The sequence below is a fragment of the Hippichthys cyanospilos genome, chromosome 15 (genome assembly GCF_059441005.1).
Source record: "Hippichthys cyanospilos isolate Australia breed blue-spotted pipefish chromosome 15, RoL_Hcya_1.0, whole genome shotgun sequence".
NCBI lineage: Eukaryota > Metazoa > Chordata > Actinopteri > Syngnathiformes > Syngnathidae > Hippichthys > Hippichthys cyanospilos.
In genome coordinates, this window is record NC_142383.1 from 18,328,356 (window position 1) to 18,351,780 (window position 23,425).

The 23,425-nt window shown below is 48.4% G+C and overlaps 1 protein-coding gene across 8 annotated transcripts; it reads left to right on the top strand.

Moving 5' to 3' along the window:
- Positions 1-1,119: 1,119 nt before the first annotated feature.
- Positions 1,120-23,048, top strand: cdk5rap2 (CDK5 regulatory subunit associated protein 2). 8 transcript variants are annotated; one of them, XM_088434757.1, is made up of 38 exons: positions 1,121-2,378; positions 2,723-2,839; positions 3,061-3,180; positions 3,711-4,106; positions 4,194-4,364; positions 4,504-4,614; positions 4,815-4,952; positions 5,539-5,718; positions 5,794-5,988; positions 6,270-6,461; positions 6,646-6,754; positions 7,139-7,278; positions 7,350-7,466; positions 7,695-7,832; positions 7,912-8,024; positions 8,393-8,532; positions 10,222-10,362; positions 10,449-10,546; positions 11,033-11,113; positions 11,344-11,462; positions 11,552-11,822; positions 12,339-13,473; positions 13,959-14,060; positions 14,789-14,913; positions 14,982-15,325; positions 15,418-15,650; positions 16,079-16,130; positions 17,063-17,187; positions 18,155-18,418; positions 18,526-18,651; positions 18,928-19,044; positions 19,108-19,297; positions 19,607-19,725; positions 20,395-20,873; positions 20,966-21,233; positions 21,920-21,966; positions 22,077-22,116; positions 22,656-23,048. In XM_088434757.1, exons 1-38 carry the CDS (start codon positions 1,341-1,343, stop codon positions 22,715-22,717), a joined length of 7,953 nt encoding a protein of 2,650 aa, XP_088290883.1. In that variant the 5' UTR covers positions 1,121-1,340; the 3' UTR covers positions 22,718-23,048. The 8 variants fall into 8 exon arrangements, with proteins under 8 accessions (XP_088290880.1, XP_088290883.1, XP_088290886.1 ...); XM_088434754.1 differs by having other exon boundaries at positions 1,120-2,378; positions 21,920-22,116; XM_088434760.1 differs by lacking the exon at positions 22,077-22,116.
- Positions 23,049-23,425: the final 377 nt, after the last annotated feature.

Below are 23,425 nucleotides of genomic sequence, written 5' to 3' on the forward strand. Positions count from 1 at the left end.
CCTGAAGGACGAACTGCTCAGAGAAAAGGACCAAAACAAACCTGACCACCAGGTGGGTGCTTTATTTCTATATTTATTTATTTTTTGCCTCTGCTTTTTTTTCATTGCTGTTGGCCCTTCAGTCTTTGTGTCAGGAGGTTACATAATTCTCCTCTATTCTACTTGCACTCAAAAGCTCGCCATTGGTTAAGTCAATGAAGTCGACCGTGTAATGCAAAATGCCATAGATGGGCTAGTGGAACATGGCATTGATGTTTGGATAGTTATCAAATGTCAAATGAAAACAAACAGAGCATATAATTATTTTCAAATTCTCTCTTATCTGTGGGAACTGCAGTGACTGGAACAGTTCTGGACATTCCTTGCCTCTGCTACTTCTCTATAATTTCAACAATCGATAAATTTGCTGATCTGTTAATCTGTTGAAGGTTCCGAATCGACATTTTGCCAAGGACTCACAATTTTGCACTATGGCGCGTCATGTTCCAATTCATTTGCTCTCAATTCAGAAAGGAAAAGCTACTGTTTCTGTCACAGGAGTAAAAAGTATTAAATGAGATTCTCTGACACATACAAAAATCTTTCGTACCCCCAAAGCGCCTTCACGTACCGCCAGGGTTACTCCTACCCCCTTTGGTTTCGAATTTCGGATTAACCTTTGCAAAACGTGTGAAAGTGATCAGTGCATTTGTTCCCACGATGACAGTAGCATGACTCTTGCCGCTTCGCACATCCAACGCAGGAAGTGTCTCACTGAGCTGAGTTCACAGCCCCGGTCACAGAGTTAAAAACGGATTACCTGTCTGTCTGGAGTCGGTTATTTATGGCCGTCCATATTTACCGGCTCACCGCGGCCATCCGCGCCGCGACTTGTGTGGATGTCAAACGGCGATGGGCTCGCCGCGGGCTCTTCCGCTGGCCTTGTCTGGATTGAGGTCTAATGGGATATGTGACAACAGTGATTGCTCCAAGCTTAAGTGGATTTTTTTTTTTAAGATGCGCTGCCAAGGACGAGGATTCGCCCGGTTTATTCACTCTCTTGCCGTCTTCGAAGCCGACGGTACGTTTTTTGCTATGTTGCGACCAGGAGGGAGGTTATTGAGAGGTGGGCGGGCGTCGGCCGTAACAAAGATTACTAGAGCGCGCTCTGAGGATTTGACCTGATGGACCGCGTTGGATGCGAGCGGGACAGAAGCAGGAGGGGGGATTATTAAAGGCTTAGGGCTTACACTGCTCCGTAATCATTCATTCTCTCCCGCGCTTGGCAAAACCATGGTTGGCTCTCGTGCGCCCGGAGGATCTTTAGGAATGGGAATTTCGGACCCGGAATCTGAGGCGGCATGAAGGACTCGTGCCGCGTATGCAACGGCCGCCTGGTCGGCAACCAGTGCCGCTGGATCTTCAGCTCGTCGGGCAAGAGGAAGCTGCAGATCATTTTGTCGCACGTGCTGGGCCGGGAGGTGACCCGCGACGGCCGCGGCGAGTTCCTCTGCGGGAAATGCGTGTTCCAGCTGGAGAAGGTGATCCAGTGCGACGTGAATCTCAGCCAGCTGCAGGAACAGCACAATAGCCAGGTGCAGAAGATCCAAGCGGAGAAAGCGCACCTGATCCAGTGCATCCTCCACGTTTACGGAAAGCACAACCCCGAGCTGGAAAAGAGCGACGGGGAGAGCGTCCGCTCCAAGACCCCGCTCAGGTCATCCGGGGCGGCCAGTTTTGACGACGAGGCCGCCGGGCCGCAGCCCGATGAGGCGCGATCGCCGAGGGAGAGCTGCGGTAGTCAACGCATGAGGAGATGCGTGAGTCTGGATCGCCTAGTAGGCAGAGGGGTGTTACCGGGACGTTCGGGTCTCAAGAAATGGCGGGCGGGATCGACTTTGGGTCTGGATGCCCCCGTGAAGACCTTTGGTTTGCGGGGTACGCGCGGCACCTCTCAGAGCATGTACCTGGACCTGGTCCACTACAAGGGCACCTTTCCGAGATCGGGATTCAAGCGCCGTTCCGCGTCCCTGCAGTCCCTCAATCGAGACTTGGACGCGCCGGAGACCGCGCCGCGTAAGCCTAAAGTCCGAGAACCAAAGACCTTTGTCTTCAGAAACGCGGCGGCCGACGACCCGGCGGGGAAGGCTCAGGTGAAAACGTTCCTCCGTAGATCCGCGCGGCAGCCCTCCATCATCTGCGACCTGATCCAGCTCCTGCGCTGCCTCAGAAAGCGAGCGCTTTCGGTTCCGTCCGGGTCCCGCATCCCTGTCCTGAAGAGGTTCGGTGCCGGACATCTCCTCGGCTGGAACAAGCGAGTGCGCAAAGAGGCTCAGTGGAAGTCGCTACATGACCTAACGGAGGAATTTGACGATCAATACGTGCCTGCCGCAGCGCAGGTAGTTCCACGCAGGGGTCCGGCTGGGCAGAATATCACAGGAGTAGTTAGTGGAGGTTAAAGGTCAGGGAGCAAAGATTGAAAACCTTTTCTTGAGACCTCTAGGAACACTTTACAAATTCCAAAGTGCTTAGATGTACAGCTGTTGAATCTCTAAATTCAATTCTGAACATGTGAATCGTGCACTCTCCTGTCTTCTGATATTTCCGGATCCGCGATGTCAAAAAGACCCGTTGTTGGTGAAGATTTCAGGCTTCTCTTGAGTTTGAACTTACATTCGGAAATATTTACCCCTTAGCTTTAAGGTTCACACTTATCATCCCTCTTCATTTGTTTTTAAACAAGAGCGAGGTTCATCGGCTGGAGTCGGTCAACAAGCTGCTGACTGAAGAGCTCACCCGGGCAAAAAGCGCTCGTGAGAAGCTGACAAAGACGCTGGAGGAAACCCAGAATGAAACCAAGGTACAGTCAAGGAATTAGTATAAATATCTGATATTTACTTCCTCTTGTTTTGCGTGCAAAAACACAATTTGACTTTTCCACTTTTCTTCCTTTCAATTGTCGAGCAAACGTGAACGCAAAGGCTCAAATTGGAACGCGCGCTGCAAAATTGAAAGCTATTTCAACGACGGGCCGAGACCCAACACTGAGATGTCAATTCAAACGATGGCGTTTGTCCGCAGGCCCTGTCAGGAAGGCTGGATGAGAGCGAGAATGAACTCCAAGCGGAGAAGAAAAACTCACTAAAGCGAGACAAAACCATCCAAGGGCTTACTCAGGTCCTCAAAGAAAAAGAGAAAGAGGTGAGGCATGTCAGGAAAAACTCCTGTCAAGACCAACAAGAGCAGGACGATATGGCCCGGAAGTAAAATCTCGATTCTCATTCTGGACAGTTACGGTTTTAATGGAAGAAATAAACCCAGCAACCATTTATTGTTTATATCTATATATATAAAAAAAATCCTGTGGAAAGCATTCAAATTGAATACTGATTAAAAATCATTTTTAACGTAACATTCATAGCTTGTGCAAAATTTAAAGGGATATATATGTATATTTTGCTGTGTTCAAAATACTATATTTTGTGGAGTTATTTTGAGAGAGAACTTTTTTTAATGGCTAAATAAGTGGCGCATCACTTTAAATGCCACAACTAGCTAGTTATTATTAACTAGTTATTATTAGTATTGAAAAATCTCAATCATATGATTTTAGCTACTTTTCAAATCATGATTTTATTTTTTTTAAATGACAAAATTTGATTCATTGTTCAACCCTAAGAGCAAGTTGAATTTTGCTAATGTGTCACATGGTCCTTATTGGCGTCACGTAGATCGCCGAGTTGTGCCACGAAATTGAAGACCGGGACGATGCTCTCGCCAAAGCCAGGGAGACGGCACACAAGGCCCAGATGCAAAAATTTCAGGCAAGTCGTGTCCCTTCTTTGCATCTTGCTCTTAGTGTGACTACAAAAAAAAAATGTGAGAGTATCTTACATTTTCTCCCGCAGGGAGCAGAGGAGCACCAAACTCTATTAATGGCCAAGCAAACGGAGCTGATCCAGCTCCAAGGCGAGCACCACGCCAAGGTCCTGGAAGCCCAAAAGCTGCAGCGGGGCCTGGAGCGCAGGGAGCAGGAGCTGGCCGACTTGCAGCAGGCGAAGGAGCAGCTGGAGGTGGAGCTGGAAGACCTGCAGCAGCAGAAGAAGAAGGGAGACAAAGCCGTCAATGTGAGTCTCGAACCTGAATCGGAAACGCCACAGACGGGCTAACGGAACCATCACGGATGTTCAAATATTTTCTTTTCGCCCTGTAAGGATCTGAACAACCAAGTGAAAAAGCTAAGCGGCGAGATCGCAGAGAGGGAAAGTTCTCTGGAGCAGCAGTACCAGGAGCTGTTGGACCAAACCAAAAGAAAAGTGCACGCCCGCGAAGTCACCATCCAGCGGCTAACTTCATCCCTGGCCGATAAAGAGCAGCAATTGCAGGTGACCCTGCAGAATTAATTAACACACAGAGAAAGCTATTCCATTTGACTTGTTTATCAATTGCGGTCATTTGCCATATACACACAATCACCAATATATGTTTTCAAGCAGTACATCATAACAGTATTTGCTCCTTCAGGAGTATATCAACATGGTCCGAGATTTGGAGCAAAACAAGAGTCCGGCGGGAAATGACAGCACGCTCGCCAAGCTGCGCCGAAGGCTGAAAGAAAAGGAAAAGGCGCTGGAGGCGAGCGCATTATTTTTAACTCTAAAATCTTTCTTTGTTTTTCATTATTTTACACAGGCGCCTAGAGATACATGCTTAAGTTTACGACCTTAAGGCTGCTAGCTTCACGGTAGCGCTAATGAATGATAATGAGGACACGAATGTGTTCACACCATGAGTTGAACTCACATCTTTTTTTTTTTTGACTGTGTTTTCCACAGGAGGCGCTGGACCAGCGATTCGCAGCCATGGAAGAGAAAGACAACGAAATCCACCAGCTGCAGCTGTCGCTGAGGGAGAAGGAGAGAGACCTGGAGAGGCTCAATAACTTGCTGGCGCACAACGAAGAAACTATAAACGTGAGTACTGTCGATCAAAGTTAGATTTGGTGCTGCATGTCCTTTAAACAAGTTCAAGGTTAATACCATAAATACTGGACTAAAAGCCGCAACTTTTTTCTCATTATTTGAGACCTGTGGCTTATCTACAGTTTTTTTTACAGCCACCAGGGGGCAATCCACCAGTCAAGCAAATTTGTATATCGGCTAAAGTTGTCAATTTATGGAACAACTATGAAAGAACTGAATAAAAGTCAATCAAGTAGGTTTATATGTACATATATTCTCTATCTGAATTTATATTATATTTGAATGACTAGCTAGCTGTTCTAGTGCAGTACAAGCAAATACAATGTAGATCTGTTTCCAAAAAAATCAGATTTATTGTTCTTTTTTAATACTGTCCAAAATAGTACAGTCACTATTAATACAAAATTATTGACAATACTATTAATCATAAAACATTTCAAGTTTTTAATTCAGTTCGTTTTTCTACTTTACATCCAAAACTCTCTCACGGGCCGGATAAAGCTCGTTCGCGGGCCAGAACCGGCCCACGGGCCGTATGTTCGACACCACCGATGTAAGTTGTACTTTTCCCGCACAGAGTTTCGATAGCCTGATCAAGGAGAAGGATGTGGAGCTGCAGCACCTTGCAAACACACTGAAGAACCTGCAGAAGGCCAAAGAAGACGCGGAGGACAACCTCAACCGATCGCTGAGGGAGAAAGACGCCATCATCGGCCAGCTGCAGCTCTCCCTGGACGGCAAGACCAAAGACTTGGAGGTGGGTCCGCCGAAAACGCGCGCCAAGGCGCCAACGGCCGACGCCACATCCGGTCCACCTCCCTCGGTTCTGCAGGAATTGTCCGAGTCGGTGCTGAGCCAGTCGCAAAGTCGCGCGCGCGACCTGGCCGAGCAGATGGGCCAGAGGTTAAAGGTGAACGAGGCCATGCTGGCAGAGGCGGTGAAAGCCAGGGAGCGCCTGGTGGCCGACAACGAGGGCGCCGTGGAAGAACTGCTGGCGACCATTAACAGCAAGGACCAGCTCATCAAGGTAACATCTAAAACTGAATTAAAAAAAAAAAAAAGTTTTAAAAAAATAAGACTCCTATGGTTTTTCCTTTCCTGATTTAAACCCCTTTATTAAATGTACATTTATTTTTAAGTTGACGCTTGAACTTCGATAGCCCTCAAATATTTTTTGTCAACATTTACACGTTTCATTTCTAAAATTGGTTTGAAAACATGAAAGTTTTGAGGGGTTTTGAAAGTAGAATGGCATCTCTACTAACTGCATAAGGCAGAATATGCCCGTCTCATCCCTCTTCTCATCAGGAGTCGGCCGAGCACCACAAGCGCATGCTACGCCAGCGTTCCCAGGAGATGGAGGAGCTGAGGAGGCAGCTGTCCGACCGGCAGCATCAGCTCGCCGCCGCTGAGAGGCAAAACTCCACGGCGACCCACAAGGACTCCCTGGAAACGGCCGAGCTCCGATTGCTCCTCCGCGAAAAAGACGGCGTCATCGACGTAAGCTCCTCCCCCCCGCGGGATCAAACGGGCTGAACTGTGCTTAACTTGAAAACCTAAAGGGGGGGGGGGGGTGAAATTAGAACACCCGCTGAGACAGTAATCCTGCGCCTTAGTTTTGGACCGCTTTGAATTTCTGGAGAAGTTCTGAGAGACATCCGCACGGCATGTTCGATTTTTGCAGAGGCTCCTCCACCGTGGCCAGGAAACGGAGAACGACAAGGAGCCCGAATACGTGCTGGAGCTCAGACAAACCATCCAGATCATGCAAGAAAAGTTGGACGAGCGCGAAGGTGAGCTCAAGCTGCTCCTTCTCAAATAGTGGCCCGGTGACCGCAGGGATATTTCAGGCACTTTGATGCACTTGGTAATTTTTTTTTTTTCAGGTTTAGACTAACCTGTAATCTGTATAAACACTAAAAAAAAGTAGTTAGCAGTTGTTGAAAGTTTATTTGATTTATATTGCTTTGTTCTTTTGTTAATATTAACAAGGATACAGTTTTAGGTATACAACATTTATAGGTAATAATCTCATTTACAGTTGTCGCAACAAGTGGGGGGGGGCAGAAAAAGTTTCCTCGTTCCTTTGGAAAATAAAATTTAGAAGCGCTGGTTTAAGTCACGGCGTGATGCATTTGCGCAAGTTTTCATTCATGTTTTTTCCCCCGCCGCTTTAGCCGAGCTCTCCAGGAGGAACAGCGACGACAGCATGGAGAACATCCCGGTGTCTAAGAAGACGGTCGTAGTGCTGAAGAAAGAGCTGGCGCAGAAAACGGAGGCTCTCAACAAAGCGCTGAAACGGGAGAATGAACTCAAGGTGCCGTTTACCTCCCATCACCTGGACAATTTGATTTCGTTCCACTGACCGGCTCCACCGCGTCCATCTAGATGTCTTTGGCGGAGCTGCAGTCATTGCTGTCCGAGCTCGAAGGCCGCAGTGAAGGCCAGGCCGCCAATATCGAGTCCCTGACCGCCACCCTTGAGACCAAGGATGAGATCATCCGTGTAAGAAACGGCTCGCTTTCCGTGGCAGAAAGGACATTTCTCGATGGGTTCCAGTAAATGTTTGTGGCTAAACGGTCAAGGGAATTTAATACTTAAAGTGGGAAAGTCCTGGAAACAACTTTGCTGACTCACAATCACCAGTAGATGGCATTGATTTCCCATTACGGATATGAAGCTTAACACGATATGACTGTTTTTGCAACGGTTTGCTCCCTGTTGCCTGAGCAGGCTCTCCAGCAGCGCCTGGGCCAGCGAGGCCACGCGCAAGGTGATCACGCCCCGGACGGGCTGACGGGCGTGGATCGCTCGTCTTCGGGACTTCCTCAAAGAGAGAGAACCGTGATTGGCGGAGACAGCCAACAGGAGGTGAAAAGCGCTTTGCTGCTCGACCAAAATAGAAAAGGAACGAGCTTGAAGTTTGTTTGCTTCCGCGCGTGGTTTCAAGGTGCTTCCCAAGCTGCTGGCTTTGCAGCAGGAACACGAAGCTCTCAATAAAGCGCTGAGGGCCGAGCAGCAGCTCTACTCCAGCCTGGTCAGGACGGTGAAGGAGCAGGACAGGTGAGTAAAGAGCGATCAAAGCTTACTTTATATTATTGGATGCGTTTTTGGATTGGGGTCAAGAAGGGGAAGGAAAAACTCCAAAACCCCAATTTGGGGAAAATCTGAAACCTTCAGAAGGGCCCACAGGTGGGAGGAGCCCCCTTCCAGGACCGCAGGTTGAAGTGGATGCGCTGCGTGTGCCAAATACATACACATTTCGAACAAAACCAACCTCCTTACCATTTTAAAGGGAATTCAGCGCAGAAATAGAATATACGTTATATGATTAGCTCAAGATTTGATTTTCGGAGACAGTAGCCTTGAGGATCCCCGAGCTAAGAGAAGCCATCCATTAAGAAGTGCATTCTGTGTGTATTGTTTGTCAGCGCCCAGCGTCTTCACGCTCTGCAGCTGGAGCTGACGGCGGTGCAGCTCCTCAGGCAGCAGCTGGAGGACGGCGTCCAAGCCAACGAGGAGCTCCGGGACGACTTGGAGAGAGAGCTAGACAGAGCCAAAGCCCGAGAAGGTGCAGTGCAAACGCATCAGAGCCCGTCGTGAGCCCACGGCGGGATCGGCCGGGTTGCTAGGAAACCCGCGAAAAGCCAAGTGGCGCTCGGAAATGAGTTTAGCGGGAAATACAAACACAGCCGTCCGTCTTCTTTGTCCTCTGTCATTTCACCCCTTGTCATTTGTTGTTCTCAAGGTGCAAAATAATTCAGTTATGAAATTACCTGTAGACAAAATATTAATTTTACCGCAAAGGGGCCCAAATAAGTAAGACTATTCCTTTTCTGTATGCAAATTATGCACAAGTTATAAATGCATTTAAAGTCAGTATTCAATTTAAAAAAATCCACATTTTTCAAAAATAAATCATAACTTTAAATAAATGTGAATTGACTTTATCCCTCCAATTAAATTTGATTAAAATCGTAATCGCCCGGAACGATTGAAGAAAAATACCATTTTATTTTTTTGGTCCTATAACCCAGCCCTACATCTGCTCCTTTCTTTCCTCCCCTTATCAACATCATCACCTGCTTATTTGCATGCTGACTTGCCATTTGTTTTCTCTCACTCTTGTCTCTGTCCTTTTTTTTTTTTTTGGAAAAAAAAAAAGAAGTGAATAAAGGCTTCCGTTTGTCCATCTCTGGCTTCCTCACATGCATGTGTGCTTGTTCAACTTCCCCATGAAACCTTTGGTCTGTCCGCTGATTACGTCACCCCCCCCCCTCGGGTCTTCATCCATCCGACTTGGCCGTCTGCCATATTAAATTAGTTTCATCTAAAAATGGCGCAACCGCGGTGGTTATGTAACAAAGCAAAACGGTTTGTTGAAGTCCAACAACTCGGCACTCTCCTAATCTCAAGTCAAGTCGGGGCACGGCTTTGAGGATGATTGCAAGTGTCTGTATGCGCTCAGGTAGTCCGCTAAGCCCTCTTATTTAACACTTGGCACCACGCTGGCGCCTGCCCGCCCTCGCGCGCGTGCGTGCATGTCAGTGTGCATCCGTCCTCATTGCGCAGGTGGAGAAATAGGTCAGCTGCGAGTAACAAGGTGGAGATACATCATTATAACAGCAAAAATGTCCCCGGGTCATTTTAAGCCGTCATTCAAACGCGTGTGACCCAAAGGCCATAGTTCATCATAATAAGTGTTATGCTCGTTGTTCAGGAACAGCAATAACGTCTCTGGGTCAATATCACCCGGATGTGTTTAATTATCCTATTTTCCGCACTATAATACGCACCTAAACGCCTTCAATTTTCTCAAAAGCTGACACGCCCCTTATAGTCTGGTGCGCCTTATACAGTGCATAAACCGCGGTTTTATTTTGTTTTCATTTTGGGGGGGACCTAAGAATAAAAGAACTTAATCGCCGTGTAAATTCTTCCATTTTTACCTCTGCAGTTCTAAATGTATTTTTTTGAGTTGTAGTTGAATTAAAAATAAGTTTAATATTAAATTGAATCATAACCATATACTTTTGAACTTTTGAATTTTTTTCCCCATTCTGTTTTTTGTTGACATTCCTTTACCACAGCTCCATCTAGTGGATGCATAACGCAACCCCGCCCACTATTGTAGCTTCTATGCAATGTGCCTTATAACGCAGCGCGCCTTTTTAAAAATAGGCCATTCTTTGAAGGTGCACCTTAAAATGCAGAAAATACGGTATGAAAAACCGTCAACACTTTGAATGTTTGTCCTCAGGCGCCAACGTAGCGGACCCCAAAGAACTGGAGAGCGTGCGGCACCAGCTGGAAGATGCCCAACGCTGGAACGCGTCCCTGCAGGCCCGCCTGGGAGCAATCCAGAACCGCGGCGGCGGAGTGGGCGGCGCCAACGACAGCAGTATGACCGACAAATGACACGTTTGCCGCCTGTGTATACATTTCCGGAATATTTTTTTCTTAAATGTGGAATTGTTTTCGCTCCAGGGGACTCGCTGAGTTTCGTGGGCGACCAGACTTCTTACATGACTTTCTGCGTGAGTGAGGGGCACGATGAGCGTTCGCCGCAGGAGCTCAAACAGAAGGTGAATCTTGTTTTTCCTTGAATGAAAATGGTCTGCGCCATCTTCTAATGGCACCCTTTAACCTTTGAACCTTACTTAACCTTTGTCTGGATTGCGACTGCTGCATTTGAGAAACCTGGGACTTTTCAGGCTTTGTAATGGAATACTCTCATACTGTATGTAATACTTCTACTCCAACGTAGCATGGCCCATTGTTTATTCCTGTTCCAAGTGTATGTGATTTTCTTTCCTGTTGTAAATAATATCCTCCTGACTCTTTCCACCATCCTTCCTAACCAACGCCGTATCTCTATCTCTTTGTTTCCCATGAAACGGTCTCTCTCGGCCACGTCTCATTAGACACGCCATACCATCCCGCTGTCGCTTTGCACAGTCTTTTGGATTCTGTTGCCTCATTGAGTTTGAGTTGTTTTTTGTGCGTGTGTGTGTGTGCGTTTTTAAATCGAGCCACATATGTCACACTCGCCTCACATGCCATTACTCTAGCAGCCGGCCGTGGCGGAGGCGCCGCCTCCGGCTAAACAGACAGAAGAAAAAGCCAGTCAGACGGACGCCCCGCAGGGGCAGGTACGTACGCCCCCGAGTCATCGTTGGGCTTGACCTTTTCACTCTTTCGCTGACAGCCCAGCCAAAATTTGAACTCACGTCTGCTAGTGGCGCCGGCAGCCATGTCAGAATTGATCGTTGACGTCGATAGCCGTCCGCGGTAGTGAATAAAGTTAAACAAAAAAACTAATAGTGTGAGATATTGTGAGTATTGCTACAGTATCATGAACTTTCCTCGCTTCTGCTTTCAGCTGCTCGGAGATGAGAGGGTGGACAGCGGCCTGGGGCGGAGCAGAGAAAATGCTCAGTGTAGCCATTCCGGAAAATGTCTTCTGACCGACAGCGGCGCCGCATCACTCCTGCATCTTAGGTTCGCCATTTTTTTTTTTTTCATTTCCATGTTACCCAAGTCCTTATCCAATAGGAAGCACACCCTTAATTGTTCTACGCTGATCACAGAGAGGAAGTCGACAGGCTAACGGATGAAAACGCGCAACTGCGAGGTCTGCTGAAGGAGCAAAAGTCCAGCGAGTGCAAAGAGAAGGAGAGCAACCACGCGTCGGGCGACAGCAGCGACGGGCAGCCCGAAGCAAGACGCAGCCGGGAAAACTTGCAGGTTCAAGCTAAGCTTGAAAACGAGGGGGGCGCTAAGTTTGGGCCCGCCCCGGTGGCCACAGAGGAAAGTACAACGCCGCAAGCTGACCATCGCGGCAAGATTTCAAAGCACAAGGTGGCTTTTATGTTTCTGAAAATGTTCGATTATGCTATCGCTATCAATTCTTTTTAAAGTCAATTATCCTGTTGATTATTCTGTTGAGTGATTAACACGCCCCCGACCCAAAAATATTACCAATAGCAATTTTTTTTTCCTCGGTTGAACGTTAGTTGAAGTAAAAGGTTATAAATACTCTATAAATTGTTTATTTTCGGCACATAAACAACAAAATGCGCCTGTGCAAAATTTCTAGCAATAGCTATTAGTATTAACACAGTGGCGATTACCATTTAATACGTATAAATACGTCTTTGGGATGAAATGAGTTAATAATAATCCTTTCTCTCCTCCATTTAGCTCTTATAAATACATGTTCAAAGCTTTTCTCCTTACTGTATATCTCCCCGACATGTGTCAGTCCACGTTGTACTGCAGCTCAACCTCAACCTTTGACCCTAATGAGGACAGGCCTCATAAAAATGAAAAAATGGATTCCTGTCTCTGAGTGTTCCTCTGCGGGTTCTTTTGCAGGCATGCGCGAGATCTCGCCTGCCTGTCCCGGTGAGGCCGCGGGCGCAATCGGACGCAGTGGACTCCCAACCGAGCGCCAGCTCATCTTCTTCCTGCGGACGTTCTCAAGATAGCGGCTTTTCGGCCACGCACACGCCGGACGACCCGCAGGCCCACTCCGCTCTCTTTAGCCAGCTGGAGCTCCTCCACCAGGAGTGCCAGGAGAAGGAGGCTCTGATCAAAGAGCTGAGCGAGCAACTGGCCGATTGGGAGGAGCTCCACGCGCAGCTCCGGGACAAAGAACGTCTCAATGGGCAGTACGTGGAGGCCTTGCGAGCTGCCGAGTCCACCGTCGCGTACCTGACTGCCTGCAGCCCGGACAGCCAGGGTGGCCCGGATCTACAAAAAGCGCTCCAGGAAAAAGAGGACCTCAACAAGCAACTTTCACAGCTTTTGACATTGGCGGAGGAGCTCATTTTGTCGCCGGACAGCCAGGAAAAGCAGGCACGAATCCGAGATCTTCACTCCAAGATAGCGGCAGCGAACGCCTCGTCGAGTGAGCGGCGCGGAGGAACCGAAGGTTCGACGTTGAGCGATTCCACGCGGACGCCGTCAGAATCCCTCCGGGAAAACGAGTTGAAGGATCGGCAAGGGGCGAAATCCCGTCAAAGTTCAAATCGGGAGACGAGCAAAGTTCTCGCCGGATGCCTTCGCTCGACCGAATCGGTCGTCGCTTCTCTGGCCGCCGCCTGTGCAAATAGCAGCTCGTTCTCCGAGCCCGACCTACAGGAGCGCTTGGACAACCTCCAGAAAGCTCTTGAACACGGACAAGAACTGGAGCGACTGACTCCTCACTCTGAGGAGCTTCTCAACTCCGACCTCCTTCGCAATCTGCAAACTCTCCGCGAGACCCTGGACGATCGCTCCCGGAGGATCTGTGAGCTGCGAGCCTCCCTGCAGGAGGAGACGGCCCGCAGGCAAGAGAGCGAGGCCCGCGCCGCGCCCTCCGACCCCAAGGCCTTGGCGCCCGGCGTCCAGGCCCAGCTGGAGACTCTGCACAAGGCGCTGAGGGAGAAGAAAAAAGCTTGCAAAAACCTGGAGGAGAAACTCGCCACGGCGCAATCCGCGCCCGCCCAGAACATCGCGGCGCCAAAAGGTGAGAACCTTTGGCGATTTATTGCCTCCTTAGTCCTTTCAGATGCTTCCGTTCTGTGTACGCTTGACTTTTTGCGGAAACCTCTACAGCGGCGCCTTGACTTACAAGTATTCAACCTTGAACTTTGTCAAAATGTCTTTAAGCATGTATTAACGAAACAACTTTTCATATTTGGCTAATTTGTCAAAATAAGTTTTAGACCACACACATCTCTTTGTAAAATGTGAAAATGAAAAATCCAGATCGCTGCTCATCGACACGTCTCATATAATGATGCAATTCCTTGTAAAGCGAACTGGAAATGTAAATAAACACATTTAAAATGATTATCGGCCAATATCGGTCAAAAATGCCAAATATCGCCGCCGGCGTGAACGTGCAAATCCAACTTGTAAGTCAAGGCGCCGCCGCACCGGGTGGAGTCCCGCCGCGTCCAAGCTCTCCTTTTCGCCGAGCTAACGTGACCATTGCCTCCGATATCCCAGCCGTGGAGCAGGACGACAAAGGCGTGCAGGTGGATTTGCAGGACCTGGGTTACGAAACCACGGCCAAGAGCGAGAACGATAGGGAAGAGAGCAGTAGCACAGGTCAGACGCTTGCATGTCGGTCTTCTGAGTGGACGCTGCTCTCACACAGCTTGGGCTGGATCCTCTCACCGCGTGCATGACGAGTCCACGCGTTCTCCTAAATGAACTTCTTCAAGGCCTTTTGTTTTCCCATTCTCAGTGTGGTGAATTGATTGATTGCTTTCACTGGCACGCGCGCTTTCTTTGCATGTCTTCTCAGAAGCTAACCATCTTCACGCTTCCTTCTCTGTCTCGCCGTTAAAAAAAGACTGGTCGCCAAACCGGTGCTGCACTTTGGTGCAGGCCTTTCCATTGGCGGGGGTTCCAAAATATTCAGCAGGTGTTTTTACAATTGAGGAGTGGCATTCATAGCGCTGAGCCATGAATCATTTTATGTGGCTAATTGTGACGAATTGTGGAATATGTAAATATGGGTGTATCATATGAAAGATTGATTTCCGTTCCTTAGAATTGCATGTTGGATCTAGGTGTGGAAACACTGCCATCCAATGGTCACAGTTATCACTACAATTAGGGAAGCATTAGATTGTCAAGGGTGTCAGCTCCCCTCCATAAAAGAAACCAGAATTTTGTTATTGTTATGACTGTATTTCAAAAGACGAGAATTCTCATCCATGGCACAGAAAGAGTTATTCAGATCCTAGGTATCCCACATTTTTTTCTATCATGAGACGGATCATGTAAACATTACTAAGCATTCCAACATTCTTGTCCCTCCGTGGGTGCAGACGTGGAAGCGTGCGTCAGAGCTTCGCTGCTGACTCAGGAGCAGGCGCACTTTTCCTCCAGCGAACATCTGGACTCCGCCTCCAGCACGCCGTACCCGAGTTCGCCCACGTTGAGCTGGGCCAAGGTATTTCGTCGCGGCGGCTGCCCGGTGTATCTTCTCAACAGCTAATGCGGCCGACCCTGCGTTTTCAGATCAGTCTAAAAAGCCCTCAGACCTACGAGGAGTACGGCCTGTCGGAGGAGCCGCCGCTGCTCCGGGCGCAGGTGCGAGAGCTGAAGGTCCAGTTGGAAGGCCAAACCAAACTGGTCCGCCACTTGCAAAGTCATTTGCGGAGGAACTCCGGCGAGCAGGAGCCCGGACGTCCGCTGACCGACCCGGACGGAACCCGGGGCCATCTTACCTACCAGCAGATGCGGGAGAAAGAGGGCGACGGAGATGTCCGCGCCGCGGGGAGTGAAACCGGCGAGGCGGAAAGAACCAAGAGCGTGAAGGAGCAGCTGCAGCACGCTCGCAGCCGCTCCGCGTCCCCTGCCAGGTCGGTCGGTTGGATGTTTTCTGGCCTTCGCTCCAGAGGAGCTCGGCGCCAGCGCGCGAATCCGGGCCGACCTCAACGTGTCCCTCGCGCAGCCTGGACTCCCTGGTGCAGTCGCAGGCCAGGGAGCTGTCGCAGCTCCGGCAGCAGATCAAGGAGAGCCGGCGGCTGGGGGGCCTGCGGCGCCGGCAGCTGGCCGAGCTGAGGGGGGCCATCCGGGAGCTGCTCGGGGCCGGCCCCGCGGACCGCCTCCTGAGCCGGGCGCTCCAAGAGCAGCTGGACAAGAGCCTGACTATTCTGGATCGGCTGGAGGGCCGCCTGGACAAAGGTAGCCGCGCTGCTAATAATGCTTGTTATTGCGCAATACTAGTAACATCGCGCTTTTTATTTTATTCAATTCCCGGGATGCTCGCTGTGGCACCGGTTCCTTATTTGCAGCGTTTGACGTGGAGTCGTTTAATTGTTTCGGAAAGATAAAAACAGGAAACGGAAATGTAGCGCGGCCTTCCAGATCTAAAGCACACACTTTCACATTCATAAGTAAGATATAACGAAACATTAAAAAATAAAGAGCTTGCGGAATTCTTAAAAAGGCCGTGCGTGTGAACAGGAAGGAGTCTAACGTTGGGTCAGTTTGCTCATTAATTTCTTGAACCCAAGACCGCTAAAAGCGAAATGACCAGCGGAGAACGTAAACAGGAAATGCAGCGTGGCCTTCCAGATTAAAAGCTTTTTGTTTTTCTTTGCGTCTGCTAGGAGAGAGTCATCAGGATAATGAAGATGGGGCAGCTTTGGAGCTCTCTCGCAGGTACGTCTCAACTTTTCACACTTCTGCTTGGAATTTAGCACAAGCAAGCTGTATTTTTATTTTTATTTTTCCCGGGGTGACACCAGCCCAGGATTGTTTTTTTTCTATGACCGTGCAAAATCCACTTTCCGTTCTCCGTCAGTCAATTTGAACGTTTATATTATGTCGGGCTGTTTTTTTGTTGTTTGCCTCATGACCTCTTGAAATTGCAAACCGCCCCCCGAGCTTTTAGCATAATTGCCTCGTGACCCATTCTGGGTTGCTAGACTTGACTGGCGTCTGCCTGGCGCCTGACCTATTTTCTTTTGCGTGTCAACAAAACTATCGATGATGATGATACAACTGGGTCAGCGATGTCAAACGCATCAGAACATTAGAGGAGACATATTGTACTTTTTTTTTTTTTGTAAGACGTTTGACAGACCTTCTCGGTGTCTGATTATGATTATTGGAGTTTAGTTTGGGACCTTTTTTTTTTTTTAATATTAACTGCATCCCTTCCAGAAAGACACACGATTACATTTGAGTGTGTGGCCCCCACCTAAACGGTATAGGATTTATTCCTAGTGAACGCGGGCTGACGGACAGCTCCGCCGGCCCAATCCGGCGGGAGCTGGAAACGCTGCGCGTGGAGCTGGAGGCCGAGAGAGAGCGGCTCCTGCATCGTGTCGGTTGCCTCGTCCGGCAAAATATCGCCGTGGTCGAGCGCGCCGGCGAGCGCTTGGATGCGTGAGTGGAGACCCAGAAGGCATGCCGTTTGCTGTGGACTTCAATTCGGTGTGCCTAAAACCGTGTGTTTGGAAATGACACCCAACTTAGAATAGTATCGCATTCTGGGAGTTTTCAGCGTTGGAAAATTCGCTTTCCACCATAACTTTTCTGTAAAATGTACATTGAGTTAACACCTTTGGTCATGTATCTCCTCCTCTCAGGATGGCCAAAGAACTGCAGGAGAAGAACCGTCTCATCCAGACCCTGCAGAGTCAGGTCCGAGGCCAGAGTCCCGGCAGCTCACACTCTGATAGGGATTCCTGTCACGCTAGCCCGCCCGCGCAAGGTAGTCCACATTTGTCAGCTTTCTAGTAAAAGTGCGATGTTGTCCTATTTTTGAGTTCCATCTCACTCACCAAGCCAGGCCGCGTTTTTCTGAAGCCGCACACACTCCCTGACAAGTGTCAGGTTCGGTCACCCTAACACACAAGGAAGGAAGACAAGAGACTAGATTATTTTTACTCACGAGGAGAACGGACAGAGATGTGTTCGCAGTTGCAGATCTCCTACCGCTCTGAAAACACATCCTGCCGAGCCTTCTTTTATTCATTAGAGTAGCCCTAGTTACCAGCGTCGCTGCCCTAAAGGTTTTGAAAGAAGCACACGGCAGCAGTGTGACAACGTGATGGCGTGTGTGTTTGTGTGTGTGCGTGTCCGCTATACTATCAGCTATCAGTTCATACAGTGGCTACTATCGTCTTCTCCAAGAACATAATGACCATCTGTAGACTGTCTTGCACTGTGGTCAGGTCACAGTGTCTAGTTTCTTCTTGCACTTGCTCCTCCTACCGACAACTTTCTCTTTCACGATTCAAACAAGGTTATACTGCGGAATAAATGCTTTGCAATAAGAGTAAATACGGGATACTTTACGTACATTTATTCTAACATCTAAAGTCATATCATAGTGCTAGCCCTCCTCGCGAAAAAAATGTAGTTGTCTTCCTTCCTGTTTGTTGTTTATTGAATGATCCAGGTTGCCTGAAACTCACAAATAACACCCTTTCAAAATAATCTTTAATCCGATTTCTCCTTGAGATTACCATGCCAAAAATGCGGCGGTATGTCACACACCTGTCACAGCACTTCTATTCCACTCACGGCCATTGTGGCGCACCGAGGACGCTGCGGGTGTCCGCTTCCACAACGCCCCTCCCCTGTCCTCTGCAAAGTTGCATTATTAAGTGGCACCTATCAGATTTCTGTAGAAAAAAAACCCCCAACGATACAATCGTCGCCGCGTTCACGTGCAGGGGAAAGAGCCGAGGTGGCGGGCCCCTCCGCCCAACGGGAGGCGAGCAGCCCACTTTCGGGCTTGCGGAGGGAGAACGGACTGCTTCACGAGCGTCTGAGGGACAGCGAGCGACTGAACGCCAGCCTGCGTAGCGAGCTGGACCTGCACCTGTCCGTCATGGCCCAGCATCCGGCGCGCGACTCTCCGACGCAAGCGGCCGAGAATAACCGGGCGCTCGGCTCGCCGGCAAACGCTCCCGCAGACGCGCGGGCCCTCAACTGGGGTAAAATAAACATGGACGCGTAATGCGCATACGGCCGACGTCGTTACATTCCATTTGAATGCCAATGCTGAGAATTTTTTTGCGCCTCCTGTCGGTTGCCCGCTCAGACCTCCTGGCCGAGCATCTGGAGGAGATCCGAGCGTTGAGGCGGCGCCTGGAGGAGAGCATCTCCACCAACGAGCGCCTCAGGGAGCAGCTGGAGAGGAGGCTCGCCGAAATGGAGAAAGACACAGGTGGCCGCTTCTTCTGAGTTTTTGGGATGTCATAGGCCCGCATCAGATTCTGACGCAATGGCAACCTTCGGCAAAAATGTCACTGTATTAAAATCACAGCGCCGGAATCTGTTTTTTAAACAACGCATAAGTAAATGAATAAATAATATATAATTATTTATTTTCAATAAATGAAAAACGTGAAACGTTATTGATGTTGCGCAACACAGTTTTCGGCCCACGACTCGTCAGTTATAAGCTAATCGGGTGTTGTTTTGCGTGCGCCATTTGGCGCAGCGGCCACCAACATCTTCATCCACGGCAACGAGGATCAAGCCAAGCTGGTCGAGGAGGTTCGCTTCCTGCGGGCTCAGAACCAAGACCTGAAGGAGCGGCTCAACCTGGAGTCCAAAGGTACGCAGTGCGAGTTTTTGCCACGGCGAGGCGCGTCCACGCCGCATCGTCGTCCTCCTCCAGACAAGCTGCGGGAGTGCGAGAGGCTGCGGGAGAACCTGGCCAGGCGCTCGGCCAAGCTGGAGCAGAACAGGAAGGAGAGCGACCTCCTGAGGCAGGAGAAGGCCAAGCTGCGGGAGAAGCTGGAGCTGAGCGACCAAGAAAACGCCCGCTTGGTCCAGACGTTACGGGCCAGCGAGGACCAACTACGCAGGTACGCTGTGTGGTTTGAAAAAAAAAAAATCCCGCAAGTTGCAGAAATCAAATGTGACGCTTTGCAACGCAGAGACGGAAACAGTACATTCCTCTTTTCAAATTAGGAGCAAATGAATTGGAGCATGAAGCTACTTATTGCTCTCAATCATTCCCCAAGGAAAGAGAAAACATTTTGCAAAATGATTTCAGGGTTTCGCCGCTCTCGCTTTCCCTCGCTCATTGTTTCCTCGCCGCGCTGCTTGTTTGGAGCAGGACAAATGACAGTCGGCGCTTGGTCTTGTGACTTTGTACTTTGTTTTTCCTGCAGTCTGCAGTGCGAGGTGAAGCTCCAGCAGCAGCAAGTGAAAGACTCGCAGCGCCTCCTGCAGGCGCTGCGCTTGGAGCTACAAGTGGGCGACAGTTTGCAGACGCCGGCGCACGCTCCAAGTTAGTTTCTCGGTTCTTCGGCGAACGTTGGAATCGCGCTCCCTGAAATGAATTCGGTGCAAATCGCATAGCTCCAAATATGCACGTGCAAAAATCAACAGTCATCTTAACTATTATAAGTCCGAGGTATAACATTTTGATGTAATGACCTTAAATCGTCCAAGAAACATACAATATAGATGACTGGCGGTGGTGGACAGACGGCAAGGCCTGTCAGGATCCGGCTGTCTGTCTGTCTGTCTATCAACCTACCTAACAAGATCGAGCATTAACAGGCTGTTCTGTCTGTCTAACAAGATCGAGTATTAACAGGCTGTTAGATTGATCTATCTATCTATCTATCTATCTATCTATCTATCTATCTATCTATCTATCTATCTATCTATCTATCTATCTATCTATCTATCTATCTATCTATCTATCTATCTATCTATCTATCATCTAACAAGATCGAGTATTAACAGGCTGTTAGACTGCTTCAGACTCAACGTTTTCCGAGCGCGGGAGTTTCATTGCAGTAGCCCTCACTGAATATTTTTTTTGAACAATATTTTCCGATGGTCTTTTAAATCCATCAAATTTCCCCCCCATACACGCGCACGTACGTTTTTGCGCGCAAGATTTCCCTCCCCGTCTTGAGACGCGCCGCCGCCTGTGTCCCTTCCGAAGGGGTCGGCGGCGCGCCGGGTCCCGGCGACGCGGCCGGCGTGGGCTCGGACATGTCGGAGATGCGGCACCTGCGCGCGCAGCTGGAGAGGAGCATCCGCGCCAACGACACGCTGCGCCAGAGGCTGGAGGAGCAGCTGTGGCGAGGAGCCGCCCGCTCGGAAACCATCAACATCAACTACCTGCTCTCCTCCCCGGGTGAGCCCGGGTCACGCGACCGCCACCTTTCCCGGGTTCCGACGGTGACCGCCCATGTCCCGGCGGCAGATGAAAGAGGCGGCGGGAGCGGCGGCAGCAGCTCGGGCGAGAGCGCGACGAGCGCCCCCTCGCGCCTGGTGCCGGGCCACCGGCTGTGGGCCGACCGCGACGGGCGCCACATACTGGCGCTGGTGGAGGACTACGGCGCCCTCCGCAGGCACGTCACGGAAGGGCGCGAGCTGTCGCGGGACATGGAGGCGCGGCTGCACGACCGCCGGGTAGCCGTACGCTCACGTCACGTAGAGTCTTTGTTTTAGGTTTTCTCGCACGTTTCGTATTCCTCCCGGATTTTGTTTTTCTTCCTTTTGGCGCGCAGGCGCCGGACGAGGAGGCCGCCAAGATGCTGCGGGGCGACGCCAGCACGCTGCGCCAGGTCCTGGACGAGGCCGCCCGCCTGCTCAAGTTGGCCTGGAGGGTCTCCCTGCCGGCGGGGGGCGACGGGCGGCAGGAGGACCTGCAGAAGGAGATCTGGCGCCTGAAGGAGCGAGTGTCCCAGCAGGACCGCGTGCTGAGCGGGGCCGTCAAACGCCTGCGCACCACCAACCGCCTCAAGGAGGGCATGGAGAGGGTCATCGTCGACCAGCGTACGCACCTTTACGCTTACTTAATGCAAAAAAAGCCCAAGTCCCAAGTTTTTCTCTATAATTCCAAATTTGGTCCACATTTTCTTTTAAATTAAGTATTTACTGCCCCAAAAATACGTACTAGTATCTCATGAGACAGTTTTTTTTCCAAGAAAATTTTGAGTTCAAAAATGTTTTATATATTTAAGGGGGAAGCTGAATTAAATTATTGTTTAACTGTTTTTTTGTTTGTTTTTTTAACACAACGTCATGAGAAAAATATTTTTCCAAGATGGCTTTTTTGTCAAAACTCTAATGTGAAACTTGCCATTTATTTGTTTTTACATTTTTGGAATGAAAAGTCCTATATTTAGACACAACGGGTGTCATTTTCCTGAAAAATAAAATATAATTTTATCTGAAAATTATATTTATGGGGAAAGCAGATTTTTAAAATCATTTATTTATTTTAAAAAATACGTAGTATGTCATAAGGAAAACATTTCTCTTGCCTTTTTTTATTTGATGAAAAGTCAGTCATAATTCAATGGAGTTAATAGTATTTTCCTGATTTTTTTTTTAATTTTTTTATGAACGTCTTCACCCCAAAAAGTTTTCATGTTTGCCGACGAAAAAAAAAAAAGAATTTTGGAATGTTTTTGAAGATGAAAACAAAATTGCTGATGTGTTTTGTTTTGGTCTTGCAGTGTCGCTGACGCACAACGTTCTCAAAAAAGCCCGCGGAAATTTAGAGGTGATTGCGCACGAAACACACACGCGCACACTTGCGAGCCGCTCACTCAAATCACCGCTGCTTTTTATTTTGTTTTTGTTTTTTTTGATCCCGCCCTACCGTAACGTTAGAAAAATCACTCTTACCCATTTGGCTGGCAAGGAGGACAAGGTAAAACGTTTGCGTGACGCATGAAGCGTTTTGCATGGTTGTCGTCATGGCAACAACACACTTTTTTTGGTACTCGCCTTGGAACAAATGCAGCGTTTTTCTTTTTTTTTAATTCAATCAAAGAAATAGAGGAGTTTCCTACCATAATGTTGAATCATACATAATGTGTATTATATATGATGTTTAATATTAATATTACTTTATATTCTCGCTATTTTTAATGCCTTTTTCCTGCAAAACCTTACTGTAAATTATTTTTTACCGTGCATGTAATGTTTTAATGCCTTACTTTTTTTTTTTTAACACCTTTTCGAAGAAACGTGGTCTGTTTGACTTTTTTTCGCCTCCGCGTTTTACTTGTACATTTGTAAATGTACAAGATGGCACTCTTGCTTAACGGCCGTGGAAGTGCATGAAACCGAGAGCACCATCTAGTGGCACGAAAAAAAATCACGCGTGCTTGACGAAGCCCTGCACGCTTTTCTTCTCGGTTTTTTTTCTCCGGTACGGCGGTGATGACCAAGCGTTTCTTCTTTCAGGAGATGCCCGTGAATGGCCAATAGGGGGCGACCGTGCCGCGTACTCCTCAGACGAGCAGTGAGCAAGTTCTCCATTTTTTTTTTGACTCGCTGCTGCTCTTCTACGTCTTCTTTTACTTTGTACATAGTCCTTCTCCTTTGTATGAAACATGTATCATAAGACAGGCAAAGCTTTGTATCATATTCTTACATGCTGTAAAAAAAAAACAAAAGTTTGAAACAAGCGTCATGGAACATTTCTTCTTAAGATTCTAGCTGCGGGTGTAAGAGCTTTTGCGCTCATCTTTTCAGAGAAAAGAAAAAGTTCCGAAAGATCCTCTTGTCGTCAAGCGCCAGTGAAATCAAACTCAATGCTTTCACCAGAGCAATTAAAAGCCTTTTAGACCTTTCAAATCAGGACTCTTGTGAAAATCCCCCCAAAGAAGCCGACTCTACATGCTCATTTTTGATGGAAAAGTTTCTGTGAACTTTTTTTTGGGTGAGAAAAAAAAAGCCTTACTACACATGGCAGTTTTTTTTACAAATTAAAAAGCCTTCATTACAAAGTTGTGTAAGGCTTTTTTTTCCCAAAAAACGTGTGTATAGTAAGGCTTTTTTCACCAAAAATGACTGTATATTTATATATATATATATATATATATATATATATATATATATATATATATATATATATATATATATATATATATACACACACACACACACACACACACGACAGTAAGGCTTTTTTTTTCCTCACAAAAAACGACGTAAACATTTTTGCGAAAAAA